At 52.3% G+C, this 12,575-nt stretch overlaps 1 protein-coding gene across 1 annotated transcript in view; it reads right to left on the bottom strand.

Moving 5' to 3' along the window:
* The window catches only part of COL23A1 (collagen type XXIII alpha 1 chain), a 344,194-nt gene that overhangs the window by 6,805 nt on the left and 324,814 nt on the right, over positions 1–12,575 (bottom strand). The window contains exons 9-20 of the mRNA XM_012813370.1: positions 11,371–11,487; positions 10,502–10,537; positions 10,030–10,056; positions 8,391–8,417; positions 7,508–7,561; positions 6,914–6,976; positions 6,489–6,533; positions 4,632–4,709; positions 2,759–2,812; positions 2,094–2,138; positions 1,154–1,243; positions 228–290 (exon numbers count right to left, since the gene is read on the bottom strand). Coding sequence (XP_012668824.1) covers positions 228–290; positions 1,154–1,243; positions 2,094–2,138; positions 2,759–2,812; positions 4,632–4,709; positions 6,489–6,533; positions 6,914–6,976; positions 7,508–7,561; positions 8,391–8,417; positions 10,030–10,056; positions 10,502–10,537; positions 11,371–11,487 — 699 coding nt within the window. The remainder of the gene's footprint in view (positions 1–227; positions 291–1,153; positions 1,244–2,093; positions 2,139–2,758; positions 2,813–4,631; positions 4,710–6,488; positions 6,534–6,913; positions 6,977–7,507; positions 7,562–8,390; positions 8,418–10,029; positions 10,057–10,501; positions 10,538–11,370; positions 11,488–12,575) is intronic.

Raw genomic sequence — 12,575 nt, forward strand, 5'->3', positions numbered from 1 at the left:
ACTGAGCCACAGGTGCTGCCCCCACGTCCCGCTATTTTTTTTTGTTGCAGTTGTCATTGTTGTTTTAGCTGGGCAGGGCTGGGTTCGAACCCGCCTGCCTCAGTGTATGTGGCCAGTACCCTAACCACTGAACTACAGGAGCCAAACCCTAGGTAGGCTTTCTGTCCTAAGGTTTGAGCCCCCACTCAGCCTGGGCTGGGTGCTTGGGGCAGCCCTGACCCCCTTACCAGGCTCTCCTGTAGGCTGTCAGATGCTGACTCTCCCTTCTCCCCTTTGGGGCCATCGGCACCCTGCAGGACAAGATGGTCCATGAGCCCTTTCTGTCCAATACCAAAGTCACACCCATGGCTCTCAGCCACTTCCCTTCCCTTCCCCATACAAGTTCTATGCAACAGTGATAAACTGGACTTGACACCTGAAAAAATTTGGCCTTGAACCAGTGTAACACGCCCCAGTGGTGAGCACAGTGGATCAATACCCACTGCTTTCCCGTGGTGCAGGGATGGACTAGGGGTTCTGAAGCAAAGACCCTACTTCACACCTGAGCACACCTCTCAAAGAGTAATCCTCAGGGAGTGACAGTGGTTTGAACATGGTGAATCAGAAATGGCTGCAGGACACCTGGTAGCTCTTCCAGTTTGGCCGTAAGAGCAACAATAAAAATGACAACAGTGGGTATCTACTGAGTGCCAGCAACCACGGTCACCCTGTCCATATGTTCCCTCCTGGGAGTGGAAAGTTATCATTCCTCCTAGAGGTGAGGAAACCCTACCAAGGAGTCCAGACTCAGGGTGGGCCGGGTGCAAACCTGGGCAGCTTAGGGCAGAGCACCTGGTATAACCAACCATCCTGCCAACTCACACCTGCCAGGCTGCGCCTTCCATTTCATCTTTAGGGAGGCCTCTTGAGGTAGGGGAAAGTCCTTTTACAAATGAGGACTGGAAGCTCAGAGAGAGTCAGGGAAGCTTGGCTAGGAGCCCAGAGTGGCCCCAGGCTGGGTGCTGAGGCCACAGGGCCTATGCCCAGGCATGTCCAGCTTTTATATGAACCTCCTTGTTTCCTCATCGCCCCAGCAGCTGCCCATTGTGGGTGCACATTCACCTTGAGACTGCCACATGGGCCACATAAAGTGTGGCCCAGCCCAGACACATACCGGGAGGCCAGACAAGCCCATCTCGCCTGCTTCCCCTTTGAGTCCAACTGGCCCAGGTTCTCCTGGGTCTCCTTTTGGTCCTCGGGCACCCTGAAAACCATAAGAACAAGGGATCAGTGGGGCTCAGCAGGCATCTTCTCTACCCCACACTGGCAGATCATGAGAGCTTATTCTAGGCTAGACTCCTACTTCCTCTTTGTGGGTCCCTACCTCCAGCTCACGTGGTCTGAGAGCCTCAGTAGAATGGGGGGTGGCCGGCTGGAGATAGGGAGGGGACACCCCACTCCTGTCTCATTACATGCTGAGGTTCAAGCAGTTGAGGTGGGGATGTACAGGGCAGGGCACGTAGGCCTGGAGCTGCCACCTTGGGGGTGCTTGTGGGGTCAACTCTGTGCTCATAACTCAGGAGCCTTAGGGGGGGATCTCCTGACCCCACAGACCCTTCCAACCACTGCATTTCTATGCAACCACTCATGTAGTGTTCAAGATGTGCCGCATACTGGGAGCTTGGGAAGCACATGCCCTAGAATAGGAAATGACCAACCCCCTAGCATACTCTCATATCTGAATAGGAGTATACACCATGCACACACATATACAGTTACCATAACACAACAGTGGCAGTGATTCTGTCATCTGGCATATGTGAATTCTTTGCTACCCCAGGTCAGGCACCATCCTGAGTGTATTACATGCACATTTAGCCTCATAACAGCCCTGGCGCCTTGCACTTGCCTAAGAGTGAGCAATTTGCCTGAGGCTGGAGGGCAGCCAGCAGCTGTACCCGGCAGCCTGGCTCCAGATGCCATGCTTTATGTCACTATATCTTGTTGCCTCTCTCACACACTGATGCACATCCATGCACATGCGCGCGCGCACACACACACACACACACACACGGCCCAACACCGGGCACCAAGGAAATGAAGGGCCCAGAGACCTTCTCTCCATCGATTCCTGGGGCACCAGGCAGTCCAAGCTCGCCCTAGAAAGGAACAGATGGTGAGAGGGGCTATGTCTTCCAGAGAGTAGTTGGTGGTATGAGGACAGGGCCAGGCTACCTGAGCTGCACCACAACTGGGTGGGGTTCCTGCAGTTGGATCTCCAGGAAGGAGACCCTGGGTGCTGAGCACTGGGCCAGATGCCCACTACCCCTCTCTTTCCTCAGCCCCTGAAGGGCAGATTCAGCCTGTAGCTGTGATCTGCAGGCTGGTGGTACACTTAGGCTTGCAGGGTTAAGTAACTAGCTCTAGGCAACTGAGCCCAGGAGCAAGTCAGACCTGCCTGATTTCAAAGTCTTAGGCTCTTTCTACTGGGACAGATGGGCAGGCTGCAAACATTAGGCAATAGCCATAGAGTTGGCTATGGGGCTGATTATTCAGTTTAAACACATGAATGAGGTCCCCAGGGAAATCTCTCAGAGTAGATGGGGCCCAGGACAGAGGCACTGCAACTTGTTTCAGAAGGTGAAGAGGTCCTTCCACTGAGCCCCCCTGGAAGCCAGGTCAGAACCCCACAGGGCAGTGGAAGGGCACATGTAGAGAGAAGGAGGAATGGGGCCCTGGAAACAAGGCCCGGGGACCATGGAGTTCCATCTGCACTGACCTTGGCTCCAGGGATCCCTGGTGGCCCTGAGGGTCCCTGTGGCCCGGGAGGACCCTGTGTATGAAAGTTGAGCCAGTCAGTGTTAGGCAGGGCCTCCCCCACTGCCTACCCACACCCCCCACCGTGGGCCAAGTCCCTCCCCCACTGCCTTGTCCCCCACCCCATGGGCCAAGTTCTTGTCCAGCTGAGCTACAGCAGGGTTAAGGGATGTTGGAGCCCACTTTTCCCCCAGTTAGGTCAGGCCACACTGTACATGGCTGGATCTGGTCCCTAAGTCCTGGGGAAGGCCAGGAGGCAGACCCTGGCAATGGACAAGATACCCAAATGTCCACTGCCACAGAGGGCCTGAGTCCCTCTGGCTTCAGAGACAGTCTGCCCCAAATATAGATTTCTTCACAGCACTCTCTGCTCAAGATCCCACAATGGCTCCCTATTGCTTCTAGTTCCCTCTCAAAGCAAACTTAAATCCTCAGCTGGTGTTCAAGGCCAAGGCCAAAACTGCATCCCCAAGAGTGGCCTGGCACTGCCTTCTCTGTCTGTTCTGGGAGCTCTTGGACCATTTGGCCCTGTTTCCTACTATCTGCTGGTCCTGGAGACTTCCTCAGCCTCACAAGTAGGGCGTTGGGTCTTCAGCCTTTCTAAGTCTGCCTTGACTCCCAAGCTCCTGTCCTGACATGTCCTTCCCGCAGGCCCGTCCTGACAAGCTCTAGTCCTCCTGCCCCCCAGCCCTGAGGCTGCTCCCTTCTTGTTGGCATGTGCAACAATGTGGTCTTCTCTCATGTCCTTCACCCTACCCACCTTCCTCTGGGCCCAGGCCCAGAGCCTCCCTTCCCAGGATTACCAGCTCTCCCCTATACCTACTTTAGTTCACTTTCTACATCATTCCCCGGCCAGCTTCCCTCAGTATGTTTTTATTTTTTTAACATCATCCCTCTGCTCAAGAACTGACTATGGCTGCCCACTGCCCATAAAATCATCATCCCAGTCTGGCATCCAGAGTCCACCACCCAACTCCCTGTACCCGTGGGGCCTCTCCCACATGGCCTGCTGGCTGGGACACATCATGCACATGCACGCCCTGGGGATCCCATCATACCACACTACACACCAAGCAGGCCTGGGGTGGGCCACAGTTACCGTTATATTTCCCTGAGGCCTGTGGAAATAACTGGAATTGAAGCTCTGGTGGGGTCAGGTGCCAATGCCAAGTTTTGTCTCTGATGACCATCCCTCTCCTACTTCATGAGAACCTTCTGAGGTACAGTGAGCAGTTGGCACCTAACTTGTCTCTATGGGAGGTGGGTCCCAAGTTGGCCAGTGACTGGGAAGGGCTCAGAGGCCACATATCCCCTGAAGCTCCTGGTCCAGGCCTTACCACTCTCACCCTCCCTGACAGCACTCATTAGAAGACCTAGCCGTCCAGCCAGTGTTTCCTGGGAAGGTCCTAGGGGATAAGTCTGGGACTAGACACCAGGAAATGTTCTGCCTCTTGTCCTTGAGTGGAGGAGCTTCCCTTTTTGCCTTTGTCTCTAGGGAACTCAGGGCCACATAGGCACATTCACAGCAGATCTCTCAGCATCATGTGGGTTTCAGCACAGCATTAATTTCAATATCAGGCACCCAATGAAGTTTTTTTTTTTCCTGAGACAGGGTCTCACTATGTTGCCCAAGATGAACTTGGGCCTCAAGCAATCCCCCCGCCTTGGCCTTCCAAAGTGCTAGGATTATAGGCTTGAGCCACCACGCCTGGCCAACTTGAGGTCTTTTACGAAGCTACTCCTGGTCCCTTGAGTAAAGAAGTGCAGGATTAATACAAAAGTGAGCATTTATTCTCTAAGACAATGAACAGCTAGAGAGCTTCCTGGGAAACTACCTTGAGGGCATCCAAGATTCTGCCATCATAGTCAATCACCACTGTGTCTCCTTGTTCGCCCTTGAGGCCTGGGGAACCCTAAGGAAGAAGCGTGAGAATGTCAGGAAAGAGCCTATGGGTGCGTAAAGCAGTAGCTGTCTCTGCTTTTACCAGAGATGGGGTAAATGTTAGAGCTTTGTCACTAGGCCCACATCCATGCCCACTGTGTGCCAGAGGGTGGCAGAGGAGCGTGTCCTTGCCTGGTCTGAGGGTGGTCTTGATCTGTCTTCCTGCAGACATTCCAGCCTACCCCTGAGTTCTTTTTTTTTTTTTTTTTGAGACAGAGCCTCAAGCTGTCCCCCTGGGTAGAGTGCCATGGCATTACAGCTCACAGCAACCTCCAACTCCTGGGCTCAAGTGAGTCTCCTGCCTCCGCCTCCCAAGTAGCTGGGACCACAGGCGCCCGCCACAATGCCTGGCAATTTTTTGGTTGCAGCCGTCATTGTTGTTTGGCGGGTCCGGGCTGGGGATTTGAACCCGCCACCTTAGGTGTATGTGGCTGGCGCCTTAGCTGGTTGAGCTATAGGCGCCGAGCCTACCCCTGAGTTCTTAAGGTAAAGTGGATTTTGATGTGAAGTTCTTAGGATTTTTAAATGTTGACAAACAAAAACAAACCAGAAAATCCCAGGCTCTCCAAAACACTGTGTAAGCCAATAAAAGACATGTGAAGGGTAGGGCTGGCTTTAGTAGGGAATGTACTAACGTCCCATTCATTCCCAGTTACCAGTGCACGTCTGCGGTCACCCAGGCCCACACTCACATGTGCGTTCACATTTGGATGTACGTGTGTGCACACCCACACACACATCCACCCCTGCTGGCCTGGTCCTTCCCTTCTGAATCTCAGTTCTTCTCTCAGGCTGTTTGATTCCAGAACAGTGCAGGGTGGTGAGCATTTTGGTTTAGGCCTGGAACCAGCTCCTTACAAAGGGTGGAGAGACCCAGCCCTGGGGCTTATTTGCCATTTGGCTCAATGTGAAGGCTCCCATGCTCACTGCCTAATCCAGTCCCTTGACCACCTATACAGCCAGATCCATTTTTTGGAGGAGGAAGACAGCCTGGTGATAGAGCTGAGGATAAGATCCCAGATGTCAACATAAAGGTGTGATAATAGGTCTGGTCACAAAGGATCCAGGACTGGCTGGGGTGGCTGTGCTCCTGGTGGTAGGGATGAACTTCCATGTTGGACTGGGAAATTCCAGGATCAGCCCACTGTGGGCAGGGTCATGCCATGCGGCAAACCAAGGCTCTACCTTTGAATGTGCAATGGAAAGAGTTCAGAAAGGCATGCACTAACTTCTTATTTAGTAAGAAGTTGGGACTCTAATTTTTATACATTCATACTTGAGAATTTTATCAAATGTATGTATTATGAAATTTTAAAAAATCAGTAATAAATTAAAAAGAAATTTAAAAAGACTCTCAGTTGCTGTAGCACCAGTGCTTCTCTGGGGTCTCTGTGGAGGCAGGAGCTTTTTTTTTTTTTTAAGACAGAGCCTCTAGCTGTTACTCTGGGTAGAGTGCCATAGCATCACAGCTCACAGCAACCTCCAACTCCTGGGCTTAAGTGAGTCTCCTGCCTCTGCCTCCCAAGTAGCTGGGACTACAGGCACCCGCCACAACTCCCGGCTATTTTTTGGTTGCAGCCGTCATTGTTGTTTGGCAGGCCCGGGCTGAATTCAAACCTGCCAGCTCAGGTGTATGTGGCTGGCGCCTTAGCCACTTGAGCCACAGGCGCCGAGCTGAGGCAGGAGCTTTTGAAGCCACTGTGATTCTTGGAGTCCATCGGTGTGATCTGGCTGAGAGGCATCTGCTTACCCGGGGCCCTACTGCTCCCTCCTTTCCTTGGTGGCCGGGCTCTCCCTGTGGAGACACACAGGTGCAGCAGTGGTGCAGATATGAAGCCCAAGAATCCCCCCCCCCAACCTGCCTCTGGGTCCCCCTTCCCACCAGGCTGGAGCCTCAAGGCCTGATGTATGAGAGTGGCACTTAGGACCAGGGCCCTTCCCTGACCCTGCATTGTATACATGGTGACATTGAGGTCTGGGAGCTCACTCGCATGCACTGCCACCCACCCCCAGGCCAGCTTCTGACTGCAAATCCAAGGAGACTCCTGCCCCCAGGACCTCTAGGGATTCCTAACTTAAAAGGGCAAATTAGAGGTGAAACCACATTACCCCCTCCTGACTGGGTGATGATCTCAATGGGGCCTATAGGTGTGGGGCAGTGCACTCTAAAGTCACCTTTGGTCCTGGGGCACCATCCATGCCGTCCTCTCCTCGGGGCCCCACACTTCCTGCCTCACCCTGAAATAGGAACATTTGCTCTCAGAATGGGAGCAAGCAGGGGCTGTGGGGGCTGTTGGGGCCATGGGGCCTGGTGAATGGGCCTGAGCCCACCCAGGGGCAGGCATGGGCCCAGAGCCTCTCCCCAGCTCAGGGCACATGGGACCATAACCACCACTTGCTGGCCTGGATCTTGGCACAAGCTTGGGGCAGCTCAGGAGCTCTACAGACATTTTGGAGGACAGCTGGCTAGGATTTGACGGCTGTTGTGAGGGGTTAGGGGAGTGAGGCTTGAGGATGACCTGCAGTTTCTGCCTTGGGGAGAGGGGACAGAGTGGGGTACCCTGACATGAGAACCAAGAGGGCTTGAAGGGAGTGAAGGGAGGGAAATGGCCTAGATGAGATGCCAGGCCTGTTGTCAAGAAGGTCCAAGGCCCTGTTGCTGCCTCTCTCTGGTCCCTGAGTGTGAAGGGTCTAGGACAAGACACACCATGCAGATACAAACTGTGGGAGGTGGCAGGCAAGGGACTTTTAAGGAGGGCAGACACCCACCTTGGGCCCTGGGGGTCCAGGGAGCCCTGGCTGGCTTGGCATCCCGTCATCCCCCTGAGGAGAGAATAGTTGAGGCATGCTGGCCAGGTGCTCTGACTGTCAGTCAGCTCCTACCTCACCAGCCCCCTCTTGGCCCCAGCACTGGGTGGGGCAGTTCTCCGCCTCTCAAGGGCAGTGGTGGGGCCAGATCCATCTTTGTCCTCTGTCCCTACCAGTCCAGTACTAGCCCAGAGCAAGCCTCAGTAGACATTTGCAGAAAGAACGGAAGACCACTGGAATGAGTGAATTCATTCATTCATTTAACAAGTATTGTGTAAGCATCCCCTGCAGGCCAGGCAGATGAGATTCCTGCTCATTCAGAGTCAGGGGTGGCAGAGGGAGAAGAGATGCTCAAACCAAGAAAGGCACCACATCAAGGAGTAGAAAAGTGTTGGGAAGAGACTAGAGGAGGACAGTGTGTGACAGAGAGGGACTCAACGGGAAGATCACTCTTGTTCAGTGGTTCCCAAGCTTGAGCTCACAGCAGTGTCACCTAGGGACTGGTTAAATATCCTCAGAGTCTCTGATTCACTGGGTCTGCCTTAGCCCCAGAGTTTGCATTCCCAATAAGCCCCCAGGTGATGCTGATTCTGCTGATGCCAGGGCCACACTTTGAGAACCACTGTCCCACCCTGAAGTGGGCATGAATTTGCTGTGTTTGAGGAAGGGAAAGAATGAGTGGGCGAGATTTTGGCTCCACTGAAATCTAGGCCAGTGCAGCCACTCACTGTGAGAGGTCAGGTCTGGTGTGTGGGGTGTGCTTTCCCTGTTGGTAGCTCCCATCCCCACCCTGTCTGAGCCCCTGCCCTTCTCCTTAGCCTCCTCCTCTTCTGGGCCCCCTCACCTTCTTTCCAGGCACACCAGGCTCACCCTGAGTCGGAGGAAATTGGGGGTTCAAGAGAGAGAGATCAGAGTCACAGGAGTGTGGCCTGGACATAGGCCTCTTGTCCCTCTGGTTGAAGTGGCATCCATGGCCCATGCCCAGGGCCAGCCCAGAGACCCCTGGATCCCTCAGAGAGGTGCTAATGGGCAATAGATTGACACTCCTGAGCTGGTCACCCACAAGCTGAATGACCCTGGGCAAGTCATTGCTCTTGACTGTGGAGAGGTGGCTCCTTAGCCTCAGCAGGTGCACACTAAGGGAGTTCTTTTCCAGCCTCTCCTTCTTGGGCAGGTGGACCACAGCCTTCCTTTCTACCCAGGCACTGCCCAAGGTGGGGAGAAAAGAGAGGGGTAACATCTGGAGAGGGTGTTAAAAGCTGATGTGGTGGAAAATGTATGTCCACACAAAAAACATACACCTGGGTGTTGATAGCTTTTTCCATAACTGCCCAAACTTGGAAGCAACCGGGATGACATCAGTGGGTAAGTGGGTAAACACACTGTGGTCCATCTGGACAATGGAATGTTACTCAGCTCTAAAAAGAAATGAGCTATCTAGCCATGAAAGGATGTGGAGAAACGTAAATGTGTAATGCGAAGTGGAAGAAACCTGTCTGTAAAGGCTATGTCCAGTATGATTCCAAATGTACAACATTCTGGAAAAGGCAAAATGATAGAGACAGCAAAAGATCAGTGGTTGCCAAGGGGAAGGAAGGGAGGAATAGGTGAAGCATGGAGAATTATTGGGCAGTGAAGATACTTTATGATAGTATCTATCATACTAGTATCATGATAGTATCTATCATACAATGGTGGATACTTGTCCATATACATTTGTCCAGATTCCTAGGATGGGCAGTACCAGAGTGACCCTGAATGTAAACTGTGGACTTTGGGTGATGATGATGTGTCAGGGCAAGTTCATCAGCTGTAACAAATGCACCACTCTGGTGGGGGACAGACAGTGGGGGAGGCTATGAATGTGTGGGGACGAGGGTGATATGGGAAGTCCCTGAACTTTCCATTCAATTTTGGTGTGAATCAAAAATTGTTCTAGGCCAGGCAAGGTGACTCACACATGTAACCCCAGCACTTTGACAGGCCAAGGCAGGAGGAATGCTTGAGATCAGGAGTTGAACACCAGCCCGGGCAAAAGAGTGAGACCCTGACTGCACAAAGAATGTAAAAATTGGCTGGGTGTGGTGGTATGTACTGCTGGTCCCAGCTACTTGAGAAGCTGAGGCAGGAGGATCACTTGAGCTCAGGTTGTTCAAGGCTGCAGTGAGCTATGCACCACTGTACTCCAGCCTGTCTCCAAAAAACCAAAAAAACTGTTCTAAAAATAAAGTCTACTGAAAATCAAAAAGCTAATATATTTTTTTTATGTCTCAATCCTCACAATTTAGTGTGAAGAAGGCAGGAAAATTTTATCATGTCCCCATGTAATAGATGAGTAAACTGAGGTCCAGAGACATGCAGTAACCTGCCCACAGTCACAGAATTTGGTCTTCTGCCTCTACTGCTCTGGCTTCAAGGAGAAGGAAATGTTGGTGCAGGAGCCTGGCATGCAGGATGGGGGTCAGGGAGTGAAGTGAACTCACCTTGGGCCCTGGCGGTCCCTTGGGGCCCTGAAACAGGAGAAGGGAAGGTGTTAGATATCATGTTAGAGGCTGCCCTTGAGCCTGTCTTCCTCACACCAAGTCCCAGAGAGGAGGAGGCAGGGCTGTCACTAGGACCGGGACTGTGCCACCCACTCCAGGCCTGACTCTGCCTGCTTGGACATCTTCTGTGCTAGGGATCAGGTGGTGACAGGTGGACTGCAGGTCCAACACAGGGATGTGGGGCTAATGGGACTCTTCCCCAGACTGAGAACCTCGCCCCTCCAGAGGCAGGAGCATAGCTGTGCCCATGTGTATGGCCACCTGCACTCACACATGTGTGTGCACTCACATATGCCTCTCACATGCATGCAAGCATACACACACATGATTCTGGTGTTGATGTGTGTGGGAATGGGCTTCTGGGAACCATGGCCCTGTCTGCCCAGTACTCTGAAATGCTCTGGATACTGACCATCTCGCCGTCTTGTCCAGGCTCTCCTTTGGGGCCCTGAGAAGATAGCAATGAGGGGTGCAGAATGTCACATTTGACTGAACCCAAACTACATGCCAGACCCAGGCTGGGGCTCTGAGCATATTATCTCATCTCATCCTCATCAAACCCTAAGCACCAGGTGCCACCATCCCCACTCACAGTTGAGAAAGCCAGGCCGATGCTGCCACTTGTCCAGTGGGACAAAGATGTACCACCTGTTTGGTGGGGGTGCTTCTGGTGTAGGGGGAGGGTGATGGAGTGTGGTCTGACCTGCAGGGTTGGTTTAGGACACTGGAAGGCCCAGGGAGGGCCAGAGAGAGCAAGAGGGCTATTAAAGACCTGCAGAAAGAGTGCTGCGTGGGGCCTCAGGGTCTGGTCAGGTCAGAATGGGGACTGAAGTGGCAACCAAGGTCAAGGTTAGGTCTCTGTTCTATTGGGGGTTAGAATTGGTCATAGCCTGGAGGAGTAATGGTTAGGGTTTGGTTAATTATCTGAATTGGGGGTATGAGTCAGGATTCGAGAATGAGTTTGGAGTTAAGATCTTGATTGGGATTAGGGACTGTGTTAGTGTTAGATTTGAGGTCTGACTGGGGCAAGAGTCTGGGCTGGCGCTAGTGATAGGTTTAAATCTGGGTCAGCGACAGGATCAGAACTGGGGTTCAGCCTGGGTCTGGGGCTGGGTTGGAGTTGAGGCTGGGTCCAGGTTCAGTGTCTGGATGAGGGTTAATGTTGTGTTGGGTCTGCACTAGGGATGGGGCTACAAGTGGGGTTGGTTCTAGGATCAAGCTTTGGGGTTTTCGTCAACATAGGACCGGTCCTGGGTGGGCCAGTTCCATAGCCCTTCTTACCGCTGGGCCTTGTGTTCCCTTGGGGCCATCCTTCCCAGTGTCTCCAGGAGGGCCCCGGGCTCCAGGAGGTCCAGGGGGCCCTGGAGGTCCAGCAGCTCCATCTTGCCCTTGGTCTCCCTGAGAAGGATGAGGCTTGGCATGACTCTGAGGGTGACGAAGGGTTTCTAGCCTACAGAGAGGCTCCCTCAGCTGGGCAGCCCCTGTGACTGTCCCTTTCTAAGCTCAGGGCTCGGCTCTAAGGGAAGAACTTTGTTATTGGGCCTCTTGCCACTTCTTAGTGGCTGCATGAAGGGACAGGTCTCTGTACCTTGTTGTGAGAGGCCCAACAAGATCTTTCACATTCCAAGGAATGTGCCAACTCTCCAGAGCCTAAAGCCCAGATCTGGTGTTTAGGTGAGTGCTGGCACATGCCGGGTGTGGGAGGAAGCACATGTCCCCACCCAAGCCCCTGCTTTCCAGAAAGGTGACTGACTGAGTGTCTCCTGAAAGACTTTCTTGGTTGGTCAACTCTGGTTTCAGTAAAAGTGATGGAAATGCACTCTTGGGCATTTATCCCAGAGTAATGACAACTTAGGTTCATGCAAAAACCTAGCATGTTCACAGCACCTTATTAGTAACAACTCTGCACTGGAAACCATCCTTCAGGAGGTAAATGGTTAATCAGCTGTGGCACATCCAGATCATAGAACATTATTCAGCAATAAATGCAAAAGGAACAAGCCACTGACACAGGTGACAACTCAGATGCATTTCAGGGGAATCATGCTGAGCGAAAAAAGCCTATCTCAAAAGATTAGTGCTGTATGATTGCATCTAATAACACCCTTGAAATGGCAAAATTATAGAGATGAAGAACAAAATAGTTGCCAGGAGTTTGGAATAAGGGAGATGATTTTAGATCTTCATGTGGTGGTTACACAAATCTACAAATATGATAAAATTGCATAAAACTAAACACATACACATACTCATTTACATACAAATGAGTGTATGTAAAACTGGGAATCTTAATGAGGTTGGTGGATTTTATCAATGTCACTTCCTCGTTGTGAGATTGAACTATATGATGCAAGATGCCATTATTGGGGGAAGCTGGATGAAGGGTATATGGGGCATTACATATCACCAGTGTGTGTAAATCTACAATTATCTCAAAATTAAAAAAAAAAAAAGGTGGGTGGCACCTGTGGCTCAAAGGAGTAGGG

The sequence above is a fragment of the Otolemur garnettii genome, unplaced genomic scaffold (genome assembly GCF_000181295.1).
Source record: "Otolemur garnettii isolate 467f Iridium unplaced genomic scaffold, OtoGar3 scaffold00261, whole genome shotgun sequence".
Lineage (NCBI taxonomy): Eukaryota > Metazoa > Chordata > Mammalia > Primates > Galagidae > Otolemur > Otolemur garnettii.